Below are 21686 nucleotides of genomic sequence, written 5' to 3'. Positions count from 1 at the left end.
TATGAAATACATTCTTTTCTCTTTGTATACAGAGTCCACCCAAAAAAATGTATACATCAGAGCCGGGGATTTAGCTCAGTGGCATCACGCATGCCTCGCAAGTGTAGGTCCTGAGTTTGATCCCTGGTACCAAAAAAAATGTATACATCAGAAAAAGAAAAACTTATATAAATTTTTTTTTGGTGCCAGAGATCGAACTTGGGACCTTGCGCTTGCGAGGTAGGCAGCGACATCACTGAGCTAAATCCCCAGCCCTATATAAATATTTTAATACTAAATTTATTGAGACATCATGAGATTAATATGTTACCTTTGGGCTCTACAATTAGAAGAGGTGCTCAAAGTGGTAGCCATTAGCTTCCAGACATTTATTAGTATGGTGAACTGCTGAAGTGTGTATACATTTTTTGGCTGACCCTGAATTCACATGAAGGATAGATGGTACCACTTAAAAAGGAAAATTATTTTGAGGATCTTAAATCTGTTACTCTATATACTCTGTTTAAAGAGTATATATATTGCAACATTGTTGAAGTTCTTTCTGTATTCCCTTTGTTATGTAAATTTACAAAATGATGCTAATGTTGCTAATTTTGTGTTCATCAGTTGTCTGCTTTGGTGAAACTTCCTTCAGGAGAGGATTACAATTTGAAACTGAGACTCCTTCATCCTATAATACCAGAACAGAGCACATTTAAAGTACTTTCAACAAAGGTAAAGCAATTGGAAAGGGTTGTCATTATATTTTCAAAATATAGAAATAATTGAACAAATCACCTGTGTGATAATCTGTAGATCTTTTTTTTGTTTTTCTCTCATTAAGCTTATTGGTACATTTTCGGTATAAAATACAGTTACATTCATCATTGGGATCTTGTACCATTACATGATGTATCTTGGTTCTTTTTTTTTTTCCCCTTCCCTTGCCCTCCCTTCACGCCCTCCACCTTTCCCTATTTGCAAAGACTTTGATTCCATTTTTTTCCTTTTCTCATATTTTTTCTTTTCCCTTTTTTCCTTTCCCCTACTCCCACTTCCCCTGCTCCTTTAGACCTTTTCTTCCTCTTACACAATATCAATTATACATTTTTTAAATTACAATATCAAGATCTAGGAGACATTACCACAGATTTTACAGAATTTAAAAGGATATAGAAAGCATATTACAAAAATCTTCTTTGAAATAAATTTGACAACTTCTAAGAAGTACCTTGGAAGACAAATTAAACTAACTCTGGAGGAAATATAAAATTTGAATAGCACCTATTAAAGAAAGTGTATTCCTAGCTTGAAAACCTACCTATATGACAACGGCAGGCTCATGAACATTTTAACTGATAAATTATATCAAACAATTAAAGCAGAAAAAAGAAGGAACACTTCTCCCCTCGTTTTAGGAAATCAACATTGTGCTAATCCTAAAAATGGATAAAGATAATAGAAGAAAAAAGTATGAACATAGATAGAAATTTGTTTAACAAAACAAACTATTGGAAGTCAGATCTGGCAGGATGTAGAAAGTGGTTTTGTTATAGGGATGGCAGTGTTGGTTCAGCATTGGAAGATCCACCCCCAAAAGTCATCATTTTAACAGAGGAAAGGAAAAAGCCATATGATCCTGTCACTAGTTGGAGAAAAAGTATTGGACTGAATTCTACAGCTGTTCATGGTAAAAGTAATCAGGAGACTAGAAGTAGAACAGAACCTTCTCAACAGATTAAAGACATGTGCTCCATACTTCCAGCGAGAATGCCTTATATGAATGGAGAAGATACAATGCTTTCTCCTTAAGGTGGGGGACAAGGGCAGATCTGCTTACTCTTTATCTGTCCATTAAACTTTAAAACCTAGGCCCCAGCAAAATAGTCTGGCAATAAAATGACACAATTAGGATAGGATTGGCAAGGTAGAAGCAAAATCTTTATATGTAGATGAAATGATCGTCTACAGAGAAAATACTAAGAAATCTCTAGGAGCCCCTAGAACTTGTACTTGAATTTAGCAGGATTAGAAAACACAAGATATATATAAAAATTCAGGTCTGTGTATGCTTGCTGTAAATGAAGAATTGGATATTGAAATTTAAAAGTTATGTAGGAGTACAAAGGACCTAGAAAAGTTAAAAAAACAAAACAAAACAGTTGTAAGACGTTTAGTACCTAATTTTAAGACTTCTTCTAAAGCTACAGTAATCAAGGCCGTGTTGGTGTAAGGAAAGACATATAGATCATTTGAATAAAACAGAATCTAGAAATAGAACCACACATACATGGTCCACTGAGTTTTGAAAGATTATTTAACATTAGCATTTTATAGAATATAAACTCAATTCAAGAGCCGAGAAAGAGATAGTGTTTTCAGAAAATGGCAGTAGAACACCTGATATCCGTAAATAAAAAATTAACAACCCTTTATTTCCATACATGAAAATAACTTGAAGGGATCTATGAACCTAAATATGAAAGCCTAAAAGTATAAAACTTTAAGAAGAAATTGTAAGGGAAAATGTTTATGAATTCAGGGTAGGCAAGGACTACCTGTGTACAAAAGACATGATGTATAAAAGAAAAAACTTGATAAGTGAGATTCCATCAAAATTTAGAACTTTAAATGACATCATTAAAATGAAAAGTAGTCCTTAGACCATATTTCCAATGCATATAACCTATGACCAGAATATATAAAGAATTCTTAGAGCTCATTAATAGACAACCCAATTAAAAAGTAGACATAAGATGATAAATAGCCAGTACAGCACAAGGAAAGGAGTGCAACTCTAGAATCAGAAAAATACTAATCAGTACAATAACAAGATTGAATTATATACTCATTAGGGAGATGAAGTTAAAAGTTTTCAAAGCCTTGTCATGCCTTTTTCTTTTTGTTGGATTCTCCCCCTTTGTGTTTAATTTGTCACGCCCAATGGATTCATTCTGCTGGGTTTCCTGGGGTTGTGATCCTCATTGTCTTAGGGTATTGTCTAAAATTTTCTGGAGTGCCGGTTTAATATTCATGAAGTTCCTGAGGTGCTCTTTATCATGAAAGTATCTTATTTCTCCATCAATTTTGAAAGATAGTTTTGCAGGGTACATCAGTCTGGGTTAGAGGCTGTTTTCCTTTAGGGCTTGAAATACATCACTCCAAGCTCTTCTTGCCTTGAGGGTTTGCATTGAGAAGTCTGTTGTGATTCTAATGGGCTTTCCTTTGTATGTGATTTGTTTCTTTTCTCTCACTGCTTGTAGAATTTTATTCTTCTGTTGGATTTCTGAAATCCTAACTATTATATGCCTGTGTGTAGATTTTTTTTTGATTAAGGCTATTTGGAGTCCTATATGCCTCACTTATCTATAGTCAAGTTCTTTCCCCCTCCTTGGGAAGTTTTCTGCCATCACTTCTGTGAACAGTTTTTTTATGTCATCTGCATTCTCTCTTTCTTCATTGACTCCAGTCAGTCTTATGTTATTCATCTAGCAGCTGCTGGATTGATTTCTCATGTTCCTTTACAATTTTAAAGCAATTTTTCTTTTCCTGGTCACTAATTGCAATCTTATCTTCTATATGTGAAATTCTGTCCTCACATTGGTTCATTCTGCTGTGCAGACTTTCGATGGAGTTTTTAATCTCCTGGAAATCTGTTTGCATCTGTTCTATGGATTCCATTTCTTTCCTATGTTGGGATTCCATCATGTCCCTTAGATCCTCAATTTTTTTATCTGTGTCCTCTCTAGATTTATTATTCATGTCTTACACCATGAGCAAAATCTTTGCTGTTATCTGAGTAATTATTTCTGATTTCATTTTTCCCAGATCCTCTTTTGTTGCCAGTTCAGAGAGTCCAGGTGGTTGAGTATCAGATTGTTCCATCTCGTTTCCCTTTGGGGTTGCTGTAGGTGATCCAGAAGTCTGTTTTTGAGGCTTGTTTACGTATCTCCTCATTTCCACGGTGTGTGGGGGGCTGCTTCTGGCACCCGTGTGGCTCACCTTCTCTGCTCTAGGAGCTTGGGATGGCAGTGGGGGAGCTTCCTTCTAGGTGCTGGGACCAGCTCAGCTTCTCTGCCCTAGGGGCTTGGGATGGCAGTGGGGGAGCTTCCTTCTAGGTGCTGGGACCAGCTCAGCTTCTCTGCCCTAGGAGCTTGGGAATGCGGTGGGGGAGCTTCCTTCTGGGTTCTGGGACCGGCTCACCTTCTCTGCCCTAGGAGCTTGGGATCCTGGCAGGATCCTTTTCAAAGCCTGTCCTGCCTCACACCCCATGAGTCTAGTCCTCTCCACGGCTGAGGCTGCTTCTGAAGGCCCTGTCACAGACAGAGGTCGCTCAGCTACTCAAATCTGTAGATCTTTTAAATCTAAATCGAATCTGTAGATACTTTAAATTAAGAGACAAGTAAACAAGAAAGATAATTTGAATGTCAGTGGTTTTTACCTCCTAGATTCTAAGAAAAAATAAGCATAATTATCAACTTCTCTTTAAGATTTGATACTGATAAAATATCTTCTGAGAACTTGTTAGTGTGGTCCATTTGAGGTACAAGTATTTTTCTTAACCTACTTCATTTAAAAGTACAAACTACTGGGGATTTAGCTCAGTGGTGCCGCCACCTGCCTCACAAGTGGAAGGTCCTCACAAGCAGAAGGTCCCGAGTTTGATCTCCGTTACTAAAAAAATAAATAAATAAATAAATAAAAATACAAACTACTCTCAAAATCTACTTTTTAATTTTATTTTTAGTTAAAACAAATTTTAAGTTACTTTATCTGAGAGACTAATGAATAATTTAAATTAATAGTTTGAATAACTGTAGTTTTCACATTCCTTTATATTTTCAAAAAAGTGAAAGTATACAGCAGAATATTTTAAATATCACTCAAAAAATTACAGAAGTATTGTAATTTAGTAGGATAAATACTGATTTGAAAATTGGAAAGTCTGAATCTGGCTCTGGCATTTGCTTGCCCTGTGAATTTAATCTAGTCACAAAATGACTATAGAACTAAATTTTCAGCACCTATAAAATGAAGGGTATGAGCTAAATAAACACTGAAATTCTTGCAGTTGAAACATTGTGGGCTAAATGAACACTCAAATCCTTGCAGATGAAAATTTGTATGATGAAATTACATGAAGATATATGGTGAATTAGAATGAATGGCATAGATACTTTTTCCATTACTACGCCTTTTTTTACAGGTCCTGCAATATAATATGTTATTAACTCTTATGTTTAATTATAAGAACATGTGAAGTTTATTATAAAATAGGATGAAGTTCCACCTCTGTCATGAAGAATGGTAACTAAGTGTACAAAAAGGACAGCTGCAGAGGGTTGGCGGAGGAAGTACAAAGTGAAGTGGTAGTTTTTTGCATCTAGTTAAAAAGGATTTGCCTTTTAAAAATTTATTTGAATATTGCTAAGAACAAAGCTGGCAAATTGTGAGTCCCATACATAAAACAGAGCTGTTTGGGACAATAGAAAGTGAGAAAGAAGAAGAAATCTTTACCAGGATTTCAGTTGTCATTGGTCGTATCCACATAATGTAGAATTTGTTTAATAAAAGAATTTTGAATAAGCTAATACAAAGTGTTAGGTAGATTTGAGAGGAACACAAGCCAGAAAATTATGAGCTTGGTATTTTCTCTGTGGAGATTTTTAATCTGTGTCCATTTGAAGTAATTTAAATGTAAATTGATTTGTGTGACTAGGGGATGAATGACTTAAGGCCTTTTATTTTAGATCAACAATGTTTGAAATAGGAAGTTTGTATTTCAGGTAAACAATGAGTAATTCCTTACCATAAATGTATTTCATCCTGTATTTTTTTAATTTGCTAAATTTGGCAACCCTCATCCTATGCATTGCACTTAATGGGTGCTCATTATTGGTTTAGTGAATGAATATAAATTGGCCTCTGTTAACCCTACAAAGTTGACAGAATGTTTTTGGTCCAAGTTTTACAGGGGGAAAGAAAACCAAGGTCATGAGCTTAAAATGCTTTCCCTAAATTCATAGTTTCTGGAGTCTATATCTGGCCTATCTGAGGGGGCATGGTTATATTTGCGACTGCTAACCAAAATTAGTGCCACTTTGCTTAGGTTTTTCTACATTCCTGATTGAAAAACTTGGCTGTATTCTAAAGGATGATTTTTTTTTTCTTGCTCTGATTCTGTAATCTCTGTATTTTAAATATATAACTGGTAAACCACGAACTTTTGTATTTCATGCAAAATAAATTACAGGGATTTTTTTTATAACTACATCTTGAGGGAAATAAATGATGAAATCTTTGAATCCTTTCCCTTTTCGGGCAGCAGAGGGAGATAGTGTTTTAAAGTGCTGAAAATAAAATATGGGCAGTTGAGGTTTTTATTTAGCACAGAAAAGTACAGAAATAATTTGCTTTTCATCTATTCATATGTCTTTGATTGTGTTTCATGTATTCACATGTCTTGAATCTGCATGAATTGAGAAAAGGATGGATTTTCCTTAGGAAAATGTGCTTAAAATGAATGATTATATAAATTTATGGCTTAGATGTGCTGTTTCTTTGGTTTAGAAAATCGTGTTTTGTTTTTTTTCCCCCCTACCTTCAAGGTTGTATGCATGTTGCATATCTGTGTGTAGGCATTAGTTGTGCTAATAAGTTGAGTGAAATATAATTTGTGGTGAAAATAAAGAGCTAGAACATTTAAAGTAACAAAATAGCAATTGTAAGTAGATATTTCACAATATAGTGTTTTTCCAAGCCAGATTTCATATTTTTTCAGTGTTTCTGATAGTTATTGCTAGCATTTACTGAATAGTAGCTTTCATTATCAGCCTATTAATCCATTTTTTAAAATTAAGAAACTTATGTTTCTTTTGTTTCAGCTTGTTAAATTCATGACAACATTATACAATCTCAGGATTGTGGCTTTTATGGCAGCTGTTCTGTGAAATAGTTATTTGAAAGATTAATATTTATTCTGTATACGAATTAGAGTTTTTAATCCTTTGGGTGGTAAATGTCACCTAATGAAAATGTTCTTTTTTTAGTTGTGAGTACTTTTTCTGTACTATATAATATAAAGTATAACATGAAGGCCCAGAATCCTGAAAAATTCAAATGCATATCTTTACTTGGAGATATTGTCCCTTTGTCCCCACTTCACCCAGTAAAAGTTGGAAGTTTTAGAGTCAGTTTGCTTTCTCAATATTCATAGAATAGAAATATATAGAAAAATCTATGATAATGTAATAGATGAGGGTTTCTGAGTGTCATGCTATTGCTTATCTGAATGTGTAAATGTGGGAGGTTTGATTGTGTTTTGCTTTTTGATACAGTGGTAGGGATAATAGCGAAGTATTCTCTTGTGCTTTAATTAGTTGTGGTTAAACACAAATTGTAGGTCTTAGAATGTTTTCTTACTATCTTTTCTATTAACATTCATATATTCTAAAAAAAAATTTTACCATATATTTTATCTGTAGCTACTTTTACAGTTAGTCATTCATGGCTGTTTGTTTCCTGCCCCTTGTATTCTCTAGCAGAGTATCTCATTGTCCCCTGTGCTGTCTGTTACTATTTAAGCCCTACATTGTTGTTCTGTGGGGAACTATAGTAGTTAATTTTATTGATGGGTTATCATATGCCAGGGACTGTACTGTGAATTATCTCATGTAATTTTTACGATTATTGCATGGTGTAGGTATTTTTATCCCTATTTTAGAGGTAGAGAAACCAAACCCAGAGGTGTTGAGTAATTTGCCCAGGTTTTTCCAGATGATTATCATTAAGATACCGATGATAGTACTGTTAGTGATTTTCTAGATAGTACTATATTCTTTTCATATATGATCTTATATAATACTAAGAACTCTGTATGAGACAAGCTCTGTTATTTCTATTTCATAAGAGAAACTTAGGCTCACTGAGATTACTTACTTGTAGTTTTATATTCAACAAAGGACATTATTTTGACTCTTGTAATTATACTTCTGATGATTTTTGCCTGGTTCTTAAATCCTGCTTATTTATGAAGAAATAAGTAAAACTTTCAGCTGAAGAGACACTTCAAGCACATTATCCCATGTGTTGGTTTCTTTATTTCTAAAATATGGATAGTAGTCTCCTTTTGTAGGGTGATTCTGTTAAAGATGATATATGGGAAGCATTTAACACAGTAAGTGCTCAATAACTGTTACTACTATTATTTTATCCTGATTGTTTAGATTTTTATAAAGGTTATAAAAGCAATAAATGCAAATCAGAAAATTTGGAAATAGTATAGAGGAGCTGAGAAAGTCATCACTGATGCCTTTTTTTTTTTTGGTGTGTGTGATATTGGGGGCTGAAGCCAGGGCTTTTTCATTGAGCTACATCCTCAACCCTTTTTCTGTTTTTCATTTTGAGTCAGGGTCTTGCTGTATTTCCCAGGCCGGGTTCGAGCTTAAAATCCTCCTGCCTCAGCTTCCCAGAGTGCTGGAATTACAGGCATGGGCCACCATGCCCGTCTACCTCTAATGATTTTTTAGTATACTTCCTTCTGGTTATCTAGCTGTTTCTCAGTAGATAGGTGTAACACAATACAGAATCCACAGTGGAATATATATATTGGAATTTTTTTGTTGTGTGACTATTTTCTCTTCAAGAATAAAAGCTGTGTACCAGCACAGTGCCTGGCTCAGAGTAGGCATTTAGTAAATATGTGAATTAAGTAGTTAAAAATATGTTTTGCTATCTTTTGGATTTTAAATACGATTATAATGCTGGGCATGGCGACGCCCCTGTAATCTCAGTACTTGGGAGGTGGAGGCAGGAGGATTGCCATGCATTTGAGGCCAGCCTGGCTACATAGTGAGACCTTGTCTCAAAAACTAAACAAAACAGCCAGGGATATAGCTCAGTGATGCTACCACCTGCTTTGCAAGTGCAAGGTCCTGAGTTCCATCCCCCCCCCCCCGCCAAATAAATAAAGGAAAAGATTATAAAATAATTTGAATGTAAAAGTAAAGAAGGTAGATACAGCAATCTGGCCTCAGGAAAATAGAGCTACTGATCTACGATCATACAGAAGGGTTGATATACCAATTAAATGTGCAAAAGATTGAGTAAGAGAATGTTGCAAGTCTACATTCTGAAGAAGGGGAACAACTATTTAATGCCTGCAGCCTTGAAGCATGTTGTTCTCAAAAGTTTGCCATTAAATTGGTACAGCTCTTTAGACTGGAAAAGATCTTTTTCCTTGCCAATCTGTAGTGTAGAATGAGATTGCACTGAAATGTATCCCCAGCTTTTTTATTTTTATTTTGAGACATGGTCTTGTTAAGTTTCCCAGACTGGGCTCAAACTGTAATGCTCCTGTATCAGCTTCCCAGAGTGCTAGGATTATAGGTACTGTATGCTCCACCACAAGTGGCTGCTAAGTGGGCTCTTACACTTAAAGTGGTGTCTGCATGCCGTGATTGCTTACGGGAGTAATAATGGCTTCTGTTTAAATCTGAAGTCCTTCTCATTAGGAAAAATTAATAAGTTCTCTTATGCAGAGGAGACCTCAGAGGTAGATGTTAGTACATACTGTATAATGTCAAGAACTAATCATCTAGCACAGTAGAGATTCTTACTAATAACCTGTAGATACTGCTTTGGGACATTATGGTTCCTTGAAAGGCCTCCTTGTACATATGAGAGCAATATTCAAGCAAACTACTAGAGTTTTAAGTTGAGCTCTAAAGTATTTTTTACTTAAATGAAAATAGAATGGCTTATTAATGGTTGCAATAAAAATCTCTGAAATTGGACTGGCAGTTCTAGAAGTATCTGCTAGAAATATCAAGACTTAAAACTTCATTTTTAAAAGTATATATTATAAGCATTGAAAGTGGAGACGGTATAAAAAGGAATTCACAGAAATTAGTCCTCTCCCACCCCCACCTTTTTACCTTTTTAAAAACTGCTTTAAATGGCTTATTACATACACCTATTTTAATGAATAGATTAAATATAATTTCAGGTTCAGGTCAGCTTGTCTCAGTTGCAGGTTGTTGCTAAGAGCTTCGACTGGCTTTATTAAAGGCTTTATTGTTCATACTGCACAATTAGGTTATAGTGGCTTTTAGTAGATGAGACTACTAGTCTGTTCCACATTTAAGGTGAAGCAAGGAACTTTTTATAGAGAGTACATAGTAAAGGAACAAGAGGTGTGAATATAGGGTAGCCTGTGGCTGGGTTGAGTATGATGTTATACACACGTTTTTCCTACTCTCATTCCCAAAAGAGTAAAAAAGGAGCAAGATGCACTTTTAAATTTTAGGACAATATTAGTAAGTCCCAAGGATTTCAGGAAAGGGACTCTCAACTTGTAGTTATTTGTTGAATGAATTGTAAAAATGTTAGCATTAGTTTTATTATTTTTATACAGTGGAACAGATTACTCTAAAACACATTAATACAGGGGTTGGGGATGTAGCTCAGTGGCACCACATCTGCCTCACAAGCGCAAGGTCCTGAGTTTGATCCTCAGTGGTGATGGGATGTCTATTAAAACATGTTGATGCATATGTGAATATAGAAATTCCTATTGAACAGGGCTACTCAGTGTTGGCATTATTGACATTTGGACTGGACAATTTTGTTTTTGTTTTTTTTTTTTGGTATCAGGGGTTGAACTCAGGACCTTGTGCTTGCAAGGCAGGTGGCGGAACTACTGAGCTAAATCCCCAGCCTGGACAATTTTGTTTTAAGGGATTGCCCAGTCCATTGTAGAATGTTTAGTGGCATCCTTTGGTCTTTACTCATTAGATGTCTGTACCAGCTTTCCCCTTTAACCAACAGTGTCTTAAGACATTGAGAACACTGCTTGGAAGAAAAATAAGCTTTTGCCTTTTTGTTTTGTTTTGTTTTTGCAAATGGGAAGGGGGCCAAGAGCCAAGAGATGGAGGGGGAAGGGGGGGGCTATAGAAAGAATTAAGATATCCTATGTACATGTACCAACTTCCCATGATGAGTGTAATCATTATGTACTGCAAGCATGTACTAATAAAAATTAAAAATTAAAAAAAGACTCTTAATTATAGCTTATATAATAGTTATGTTGTTTTTTGAATGGTGAATTTTAACAAACAAAATGTTTCATGATTCTTCAAATTTAACCTTGTATAATTTAAGGAAACTGTCAGAAACACTTATTAATTTTTATAAAACTTTGATGACTTAAGAAAATTGCATTTTTACTGTTTTATGTATTTCACATTGAATAATGGATAGTGTTTGGTGTTTCCTCCAGATTGAAATTAAAATGAAAAAGCCAGAGGCTGTGAGATGGGAAAAGCTAGAGGGTCAAGGAGATGTGCCTACATCAAAACAGTTCATAGCAGGTTTGTTTTCTAGCCTTGATGAACTTTAAATTCATACTGGGTTGTGTAGTTGAAATTAAATAGTGATGAGCATTCTTTCTACTTTCATTATTTATGTTTCTAAAATAAGTTACATGGAGTAAAATAAGGTTGCCCTATAATGAATACAAAGTAGCCTTTCTTTTGAATATTCTAAGTCTTAAACTAAGAATACAAATGAGGGCCAGGAATTTAACTCAGTGGTACCGGGCAAGGTCCTGAGATCAATCCCCAGTGCCAAAAAAAAAAAAAAAAAAGAATACAAATGAATGGCAGCAAGATGCCAGAGGAATTGGGGTGTTTATCGTATTAGTTTATGACAGTTGAGATTGTTGTGTTGGCCTTTTCGATGCTTCTTTTTGATTTTTTTTTTTTTGGTACTGGGGATCGAACTTGGGACCTTGTGCTTGTGAGGCAGGCAGCGGAACCACTGCGCTAAATCCCCAGTCCCTCAATGCTTCTTTTTGGATTCTAAATTAGTTTGCTTTGCAGATACATTCCTCCTTTATTCTGTTTGTTCCTTGTACCAATTGTCAACTCTGATTTCCTGGAATTTCAGGCTTCACAGGGTAAGGTTTTTAGCCCCATGTTATTATATTGATAATTTACAGATGGACACAAATAGGTAAAGTGCCTAAGGAAAGCCTAGGAGAATAGAAAACTAGCAGTTAATTGTATGACCACTTAAGGGATGAACAGTCTTGTGTTTGGGGTCAATTTTAAGCACATGCAATAAGTAGATAAGCATTTTTCTAATGGAATAATTAATCTGGAGGATACTCTTAAGAACTATAAGAATGTGTTTTGCTTAATAGTCTCATTAATGAATGGAGAGAGATGTTTGATTTTAATGCTCTGATGTAATGACTGAAAGAAGCTAACGTGTCTCAGCTACTTTCAGATTTTGACTACCTTGTTCTATAACAAAACATTTGCTTATGGCAACTTTCAGAAAATAAGTTATTCAGCAGGTCATTCATATGTGTGTTTGAATTTGTTTAGTATTTTTAGTTGCACATAGAAGTTGCCAAACAAGATTCCCATGTACCCTTCACCCAGCTTCCCCCAATGATAGCATCTTAACTAGTCTGTAGTATAATTTGTAAAGTCAGAATATAGACACCAGCCGAGTTTTGTGGTACTAGGTATTGAACCCAAGGCCTTTGCATAGTTATATAACTCTCAGCTCTTTTTATTTGAGACGCAGTTTTGCTAAGCTGAACCTGCTATCCTCCTGCCTTAGCCTCCCAGAGTGCTGGTATTACAGATACCTTCTACCAAACGCAGCTCCTTCTTAAAATTTTTTCTTTTTTTCTGTTTTTTTTGGTACCGGGGATCGAACTCGGGTCCCTGCACTTGCGGAGCAGGCGGCAGAACCACTGAGCTAAAACTTTTTCATTTTGAGATAAGGTCTTGCTAAGTTTGCTAAGTTGGCTCGAGCTTGCACTCCTCTTGCCAACAGGTGATATTTAAGGACTGAAATATTTCTAGAGGGTGTTTCAAAGACATAGTTAAAAATATTATGTGCTTCTCTTGCAATTGATACCCAGAGATTTTGGAGCTCAAGTTTTTATATAGTGCAAAGGTTTTTTTAAGAGGCACTTTAAATGTAATATTTCAGTTCTAACAGTAGTCTTATATAATGCGCAACCCAGTATTACTCCCTCTATTTTACTCAGGCTCAGAAAGGTTAATCATCTTGCTCAAGATCACCCAACAGATTTCATTGTTTAGGATGAAAACCCAGGTCTTCAGGATGTGGGTCTCATTCTTTTTTTAACTCCATCTATGATACTGCTTGTTGCTGTATTTTCTAACAATGGAAATGGTCTCTGCTGACATGAGTGTCTGCAGTTACTTGGTATTATAGTGAATGAACAAGGAAGTTAGCTTACTTAGCTCTCTGCAATTCACCTGCTATCCTCAGTTAAAATTTTCCTGAGATTAAATTTCAGTGTGTTTCAACGTTACAGCTAGTAAGTTTTTCCTAAACTCAGTACCCTAGATATTCAAAATGCTATTGCTCCTGTCCTGTTAGTTTTTATAAAGAGTTAATAATGCTTGTCATATTCTTGTGTACTACAAACTGGAAACTATAGATGAGGGCAAGTCACTCAACCTGAGTCAGCTTTCTTATCTGTAAAATGGAGATTAAAACCTCTATTCCTACCCTTTCTGGGATTCAGCCTAGGATTAATTAAATCCATGTTTCCCAGGCTCTTAACTTAACCATGGCATGCAGTTTTTGTTTTCCTTAGTTATTAGTGGAAATACACAAAGATTTCTAGTACAGTAGAAGGCAAATAGGACTTTTCAAAACAACATAATGCCCTGATTAAAACAGTGCAGTGTCTTTTGGGTTTTTTTTTTTTTTTTTTGCCTTGATGGGAGGATAGGCAGGAAGAAAGTTGATTTATAATAGATGAAGAGAAAAGGTGGAAAACGTAATTAGTGTTGAGTAGTTTCTCATCTCTTTTGAGAAAGGAATACAAAGTGGGTTACTAGAGGAGGAATATTTACATTATTGTTAATGAGCCCTCATATACTGACAAATTTCTAATCAAGTATTTTTTAAAGCACTACAGCTGTATTGTCCAGTATAGGAGCTGTTGACCACATAGACCTATTAAGCACTGGAAATATGACTAGTCTGCATTGAGTTGTGCTAAAGTGTAAAATACATACCAATTTTGAAGATTTATATGAAAAAAGAATATAAAATGTTTTAATATCTTTAGGTTGACCTCATGTTGAAAAGATACTATTTATTTGTTTATTTTTTATGTTTTTGGTACTGGGGATCGAACTTGGGAACTTGTGCTTGGGAGCTGCTTGCGAGGCAGGCAGCGGAACCACTGAGCTCAATCCCCGGCCTGAAAAGATACTATTTTTGATATCCTAGGTTAAATGAAATTATTAAAATATGCTTCACCTGGTTCTTTTTAGTAACATACTATTAGAAATTTAAAAATTATATATGTACCTCACATTTGTGGCCATTGTCTTATTTTTTTGGACAATGTACAGAGCAGCCTCGTAGACCTACTAGGTCAGTTTGTTATTTTTTGAGTTATCTGTGTGCCAAAATCCTCATTCTCTTAGTATTGGGGCAGTGCTGGCACTGCCCTGAACCCCTGATCCAGGGGCCTGTCTGGAAGCAATGTTCCCTACAAATATTCTTTTCTATACTGAATATATAACTTATATATAGTTACTTTCAAGTACTCTATGCATAATATGGGCATCAAGTGCAGTGTATTTCAATTTTATTAACTCCTTATTCTGTTGAAGCGATCATATTTTTAATGTGGGTAGAGGGTAGAGTCTTGGCTGTTGTGGCATTGGGTGATTATATTTTCAGTTTTTCTGTGTTCTGAAAGAAATTTTACCTCAGAAAAGCTGCATTTTTAATATTAAAGTATTATTTAAAAGAGAAATTTCTTAAGGTAGCATCCTTTTAAAAAAACTTGTACTTTTAAATTATTTGTATCATTATTTGTATCATATAGTATTTGAATTATTTAGGAAGTCCTAGAATTTACATTATGTTGATTCGGTTTTTAGAAGTGTAAATCTAGTTACTTACGTATGTATCAAAAAGACACTTATTGCAGGGCCAGGGATTTAGCTCAGTGGTGCCACTGCTGCCTTCCTCGCAAGCTCAAGGTCCCAAGTTCGATCCCAAACATGAAATTCAGCTTGTTAGGCTGTTTTGTGCACCATGGTCACAAAGTTTATGTTATTGACATAATCAAAACATGTTGAGTAATTACCTGTGCCATTTTCACTTCTTTAGATGTAAAGAACCTATATCCGTCATCATCTCATTATACAAGAAATTGGGATAAATTGGTTGGTGAGATCAAAGAAGAAGAAAAGAATGAGAAGTTGGAGGGTGATGCAGCTTTAAACAAGTTATTTCAGCAGATCTATTCAGATGGCTCTGATGAAGTCAAACGTGCCATGAACAAATCATTTGTAAGAACATAAGCTTTATTTTTAATATTATGGAAGTGAATTTCAGACACTTAAAGAAATAGTAAGTAGGTAGTTGAGAGACTTTTTTTTTTTTTTTTTGAGACAGGGTCTCACTGTGTAGTTCACGCTGGCCTTGAACTCACTATGTAGCCCAGGCTGGCCTCAAACTTACCTCAATCCTCCAGCCTCAGCCTCCTGAGTGCTGGGATTACAGGCATGTGCCACCACATCCAGCTAGCTGAGAGACCTTTTTGAAAAGGCTTTGAACAGTTTTCCCTTGGTGTAAACTTAGAGTAATTGTTGAAAAAGTTGGAAATACTTGACTGTAATCCCAGCACTCTGGAGGATCACATGTTTGAGCCCAGCCTGGGTGAAGCTAATAAGGCCCTGTCTCAAAAAGGGATGCAGCTCAGTGCCATGGTCTTGAATTCAATCCCCCATACTATCCCTCCCCCCAAAAGAAGTTTTGAAAACTCAGTAAAAGAGATAAGAAACAAGTGGTTTATTCTGATACATAATATTTCTATTTATTTAATGAGTTTGAAGTTGGAAGGCTAAGAAATGTCAGTGTTACAGTGACTGAAAGGGAATTATCTTTGTTGAATCACAGTAGCTGAATGAGTTTCTGTTGTTTACCTTCTAGAATGATGTCCTCAACTGTATTTGGTTAATAGAAGGTGCACATTAATTAGTCATTCGTTTAATAATTTCTCTGCTGAGGAGGAAAATTCAGTCTTGCTAGGGTGGGATGATTACTACCTGAATTAGACCTCGAGCTCTGAGTTTTTCATGATAATTCATCACTGTATAACTTTGTAGATTATTTGATGTAGTCATTTGACTTTTACCAGGAAAAACACATCTACTCAGTTATCCCAAAAGGAAAATCAGACTTACTGTTGACTTTTGAAAGTGTGCTAACAAAATAATGTGTTAAATCAAAGATGCATTAAAGAATGGATTAATTTCCAAGCAGAAACTTTGATGATTGTAGGTGAACTGTATATACCCATAAAGCAAGCTATGTGTGTGGAAACATTGACCTTAAACATACCATGGACTTGCTTCTGTTTTGTGGGAAAACAAAAGAAACAAAATAGCACTGTCCTCTATGATGTCCCAGTCTAATTGGGTTAAGACCGACATATACAAAATAGGGGGAAATGCTGAATTGTACTGCACTCTAAAGGGGGAGAAAGTAGTGTCATTGATGAATACAACTTGATTATAAATTAAATTCACTTCTTTCAGTTTGTAACTAAGGGCCCTCTGAAGGTTGTTTTATTTTATAGCATTGTCACATTTAATTCAGTCATTTTTATTTGATGCCTACCATGTACCATACCACGTGCTTAGATCCAGGATATAAATACATTCAGCTCCTTATCCTTCGGTTCTGTTTTCACAGATTCAGCCAACTGTGGATCTGAAATATTAGGGGAAAAAATTGAATCTGTACTGAATAGACAAAAACAGATTTTTTCTTGTCATTGCCTGAATAATAATAGTAATTAAATAACATTTACATTGTATTAGGTATTATACGTAATTTAGAGATAACAAGAGTATATGGGAGGATAAGTCATAGGTTATATGCAGATACTACACCATTTTATGTGAGGAACTTAGAGCACTTGCAGATTTTGGTATGGGAAGATGGTACCTAGAACCAATCCTCCATGAATATCAAGGGATTATTATATTAGGAAAATATATTCCTTTCTCTTGAAGAGCTCTCCGCTTTAGTTCCCATCAAAGATAGCAAGTGAATATAAGAAGGCAAACCCTTAAATTGCAACAGTGCAGTGTGATACATATCATATTAATAGTAATTATGCTTACACAGAAGACAGACACTAAAGGAGTAGAGCCCTAATTTGAGAGTCAACAAAGGCTACTGAAATGTGCTGACATTTCATGTTTGGAGAATAAGGAATGAAAAGAACTAGGATAAGAGGATCCCATGGAAAGGAACCCATGTAAGAGTTTGGCAGAGCACTCGGGATTATATTGAAATAGTGTAAGAGCAGGGTATGTAATGTTTTGTATTTAGCAGTAACAGCTGATTATTTTAAAATGTTTAGATTCTAATAATTCACACTGTTCTTTGTTATAATCTAAGTCAGTGAGCTTTTATTGCATCAAGATGATAAATGTCCAGAAATATTTTATTTTTCAGTATATAGTTATGGGTCACTTAAAAATGGGACATGTTCTGAGAAATGAATGCATCATTGGATGATTTTCATTGTTATGTAACACTAAGTGTATTTATACAACCTAGATGGTAGAGGTCAATTGCCTGATGTAACCTCCCTTTTTTTGTTAATTGTGTTGTGGGAACTGAGCCTAGCACATTGCATATAAGGCTGCTACATGTGTAATATGTTGTATTTTTTTATAGTAAACTTTTTTAAAGTAGAGAAGTAAACTTTAAAGTCTAATTAAAATTTTAAAGTTGATTAAATATATAAACCTGCAACAGTTGATTATTACCAAGTGTTTTGTACTGTATGTAATTGTATGTGTTATGCTCTTAATATGACTGGCAACAGAGTAAGTTTCTTCACCCCAGCGTCACCATAAACACGAGTATGTATCATGTAGTAATGTTATGATGGCTAAGACATAGGAGATAGGAATTTTTCATTCCAAAATCTTACAGTATGGTATTATATATACATTTTGTTGTTGTCCAAAGCATCATTCTTTATATGGCTTGCATGTGACTATGAATATGGTAGGGTTATTGGTGGGTGGAATATTCAGTAGATGGTAAGTAGATGACCAGTTCATCACTGAGACACTGAGTTCGTGTACCTGTATTTATGTGCCTTGATTTTTTATTTTTAAATTTTCAGAGTAAACTTGAATGTATACAGAGGGAGCCTTAAGTAGGGGTCCTTAAGACCCTGTTTAACTGGTATTTTGTCTGGTCTTTACTGTCTTTAACAAAAAAAGATTAAACATAATTTAGGGGGGAGCCCATCTCATTTTCATTGGAAGGTATTTTTCTACACATAGTTATATGCTGATTAGCAGAGGTGAGCATGATGCTTGAAATGGCATTGTCATGATATGCCTACAAAAGTATTCTGGAATTTCCTTTTCATAGTTTATGGAACTTATTAACCTTTCTAGAATGTCTTAAGATTAAAAGAATTGTTCTAAGTTTATTTGAGGCATATCCAACTACATATATTTGGGACTCTGGTTGGAACATTTTAAGGAAAATATTCTATTTTGGTTATAGTGTCCAGGAATTAACCTTTTTTCTTTTTTTTTTAATTGCAGATGGAGTCTGGTGGTACAGTTTTGAGTACCAACTGGTCTGATGTAGGTAAAAGGAAAGTTGAAATCAATCCTCCTGATGATATGGAATGGAAAAAATACTAAATAAATTAATTTGCTATCACTGTATTGCGTATATTCACCTAATGCCCATTCTGTATTGATATTGCATTCTTGAATTTGAACACTGAGTATCTTTTTGAAAGATGATTGATACCTCTTTACCTTTTATGCTGTAGAAATTATTTTCCTCCAGTTGTTCAAAGTCTCATGAAGGATGAAGATCACATTTTTAGCACTTCTGTCCTCAAGGATTTCAGACATGCTGAAACTAATGAAATATCATTTGCTACTAGATAGATTAATTCTCTCTGGTTGTGGGAGTGGAAAACTCCTTAATGGCATATTTTGGGTTATTGCCTTATTTTTGATGCAGTATTCTGTTAATAATTTATTAGACCTGACAGCTTTGGTTGAACATAAATTTTTCAACTTCAGTGTTATACTGTGTTTGCTTTTAAAAACTGCTTTTGAATGGAGTTGTAAATACAATTTTTCTATAAAGTTTGGTTTATTTACCTTTTTCTTAAGTTTTTAGTGAGAACTGAGAAATTATCAAAGAAAGTTGCCATTTAGTTCCTTCTGTGGAAAAATTTTGTAATTTGTAATTTCACTGAGATTTTGGACCTAACTTCCAAATTCCTGTATAAAAAACAGATTTTGTTTTTTTGAGACAGATTCTCGCTGTGTAATTCAGGCTAGCTTTGAACTCACTGTGTAGCCCAGGCTGGTCTTGAACTCACAGCAGTCCTCTCGCCTCAATCTCCCAAGTGCCAGGGTTATAGGCATGCGTCACCACATCAAGCAAAAACAGATTTGTGCGTTCCAGAACACTGCAAATTTAACTATGTTAAAAATCTGTGAAGATGAGGCAGAAGATCTAGGAAAGTCCATCTCTGCTTCTTGCATCACTTGATCTTAGCCAAAAGGCCGAGAAGCAATGCTTCTCGTTTCTTTTGCGGCAGTAGGATTCCTAAAGTTACACCAGTGGTGGAATTCTTATCATTATTAGAAAATCTTGGTTCTCAAATCCCTATGATTAGGGCCAGAGATGTAGCTCAGTGGCGCCCTGTGCCTGCCTGGCAAATGTAAGGTCCTGAGTTCGATTTCCGGTCCTGAGAAAAAAATACTATTTAAAATCCCTATGATTACATTAATTTAACTGGTTGATGGTGCCAACTTCAAGAGTAAGTTAATATGTATGTGTTTAGTATTTACTCTGCCTGAAATCTATGGATATTAGTGGGAATATAAAAACAAAAATACATGATCATTAATTTCAAAGAGATGATAATGTAGCAGAGAAAGTTAACATTCATAAAAGAATTATGAAATGGTTGAATGCTGAGCTCATAGACAGTTTTGAAATTTGAAAGAAGTGTTATGTAATTAACTTTCTTTACAGTTTAAGCTTTTTCAAAAGTATTAGGCCAGTGGTGGTGACCTATGGCAGGCGTACTACAGCTGGCTATTTATATCATTGAAAGGTCTAAAATGTTCGTGATCACTGATATAGGCCATTAATTATTTGTAAATTTGATGCCCCCCCCAATTTTCTCAGCCTTTATAGCCTGTTGGTCTCTGTTCTGTTAGGTGTCACTGGCTGTTCTTTTGGCAAGGCACTACTACTCTGTACCCTCAGAACTAGGGTAGGGGGAAAAAGAAGCAAATTAGCCCTCATTTCAGCCTCCAGAAGAAAAGCTTTTTCTAGTCCTTTGATATGAGATGTGGGAGCATGAGGAAAGTGGAGGTGAAGTGATTCCAAGTGTTGAAACCTGTTGTTACAGCTTAATTAAGCATGCTGAAATTTTCACTTGTCCTTCTGCCCACATGGAGCTATATGCTACTTTTTTTTTTCTTGAGCACTAAAGGGAAAGGCAAAATTAAGTTTTTGGTTGGAAAGATTTCAAAAAATTTTCTCAAGAAAAAGCAAGATAGTAAGGGGCCGGGGATTTAGCTCAGTGACACTGTGCCTGCCTTGCAAGCACAAGGTCCTGAGTTCTATCCCCAGTACTGCAAAAAAAAAAAAAAAAAAAAAAAAAACCACGATAGTGACTTACTTGTATTCTTTGTTAAATTTCCTCAATACCATTAATCATAAGGGAAAGGGAGGCTACTGCTATATAGGCGTTCAGGGAGGGGGGCATACAGCAGTACATCAGAGAAAGACCCATAGCTCAAGTCTCTTGTCTCTAACTAGCTTTATAACCTTCAGCAGGTTTATACCTTTCTATGTCTTTAACTTCCTTTATGTTAAATCCTCTATAGAGTCCTGATTCTAAATAAGGAAATATTTTTGGCACTTAACTTTTTCTTTCTTAGAAATGACCCTTGTAATCTTGTAATAGAAGTCCTGTGTGTGTGTGTGGTTTTCCCTCTTCCTTGTCTGCCCCCCGCCCACATTGAACTCAAGATTTTGCGCTTGCCAGGCAAGTGTGGCACCACTGAACTACATCCCCAGCCCAGAAGTCATTTTAATGTAGTAATGTTTTTGCTTGTATTTTAAAAGCTACCTATTCTAGAGTATGCAGTCAAAAGAATTTTGAGATGTATGTCAGATGTTGCCCTCAAAGTACATCTAAAAAAACCCACAAAAAACCTCTGTTAATCAACACGTAGGTATATACGTGCAAAAACACTTTTAAATGAAAATAAAATTAGCTCCTCCACACAATTATATTTAATCTCTCTCTTTTTTTTTTTTTTTTTTTTTTTTTTTGGTAAAAACAGTTAAGACTAGACAAATTCTAAACCAGTTAAAACCTTAGGGGCCCTAGTTAATGCTTCCTCGGTACACAATTTCATTTCTCAGGTGTTGGTTCTCTTAGTATACTAATATGCCTTTTATTTCTTCAGAATGTACTTTTTCTTAGTATTTCTTATTCTCTTTAATGTTTAGTTCTGGAATGCATTTTTTCTTAATCTAGGAGACTTACCTGTTCTGATTTTGTAATAATTTGCACCTTGATGACTTCCCATAATTCTTCCACC

At 35.2% G+C, this 21686-nt stretch overlaps 1 protein-coding gene across 1 annotated transcript in view; it reads left to right on the top strand.

Moving 5' to 3' along the window:
* Sugt1 (SGT1 assembly cochaperone of MIS12 kinetochore complex) overlaps positions 1 to 18764 on the top strand; it is a 37939-nt gene extending 19175 nt beyond the window's left edge. Inside the window, exons 10-13 of the mRNA XM_087197305.1 lie at positions 607 to 714; positions 11258 to 11348; positions 15163 to 15344; positions 18639 to 18764. Of these exons, the coding sequence (XP_087053431.1) occupies positions 607 to 714; positions 11258 to 11348; positions 15163 to 15344; positions 18639 to 18740 (483 nt within the window). The 3' untranslated portion in view covers positions 18741 to 18764. The remainder of the gene's footprint in view (positions 1 to 606; positions 715 to 11257; positions 11349 to 15162; positions 15345 to 18638) is intronic.
* Positions 18765 to 21686: the final 2922 nt, after the last annotated feature.

The sequence above is a fragment of the Heterocephalus glaber genome, unplaced genomic scaffold, assembly GCF_053883595.1.
Source record: "Heterocephalus glaber isolate CG9 unplaced genomic scaffold, H.glaber_assembly_v1.0 deba00001666, whole genome shotgun sequence".
Taxonomy (NCBI): domain Eukaryota; kingdom Metazoa; phylum Chordata; class Mammalia; order Rodentia; family Bathyergidae; genus Heterocephalus; species Heterocephalus glaber.
Note: the sequence above shows the minus strand (reverse complement) of the source record. Positions and strands in the feature narration are given on the sequence as shown.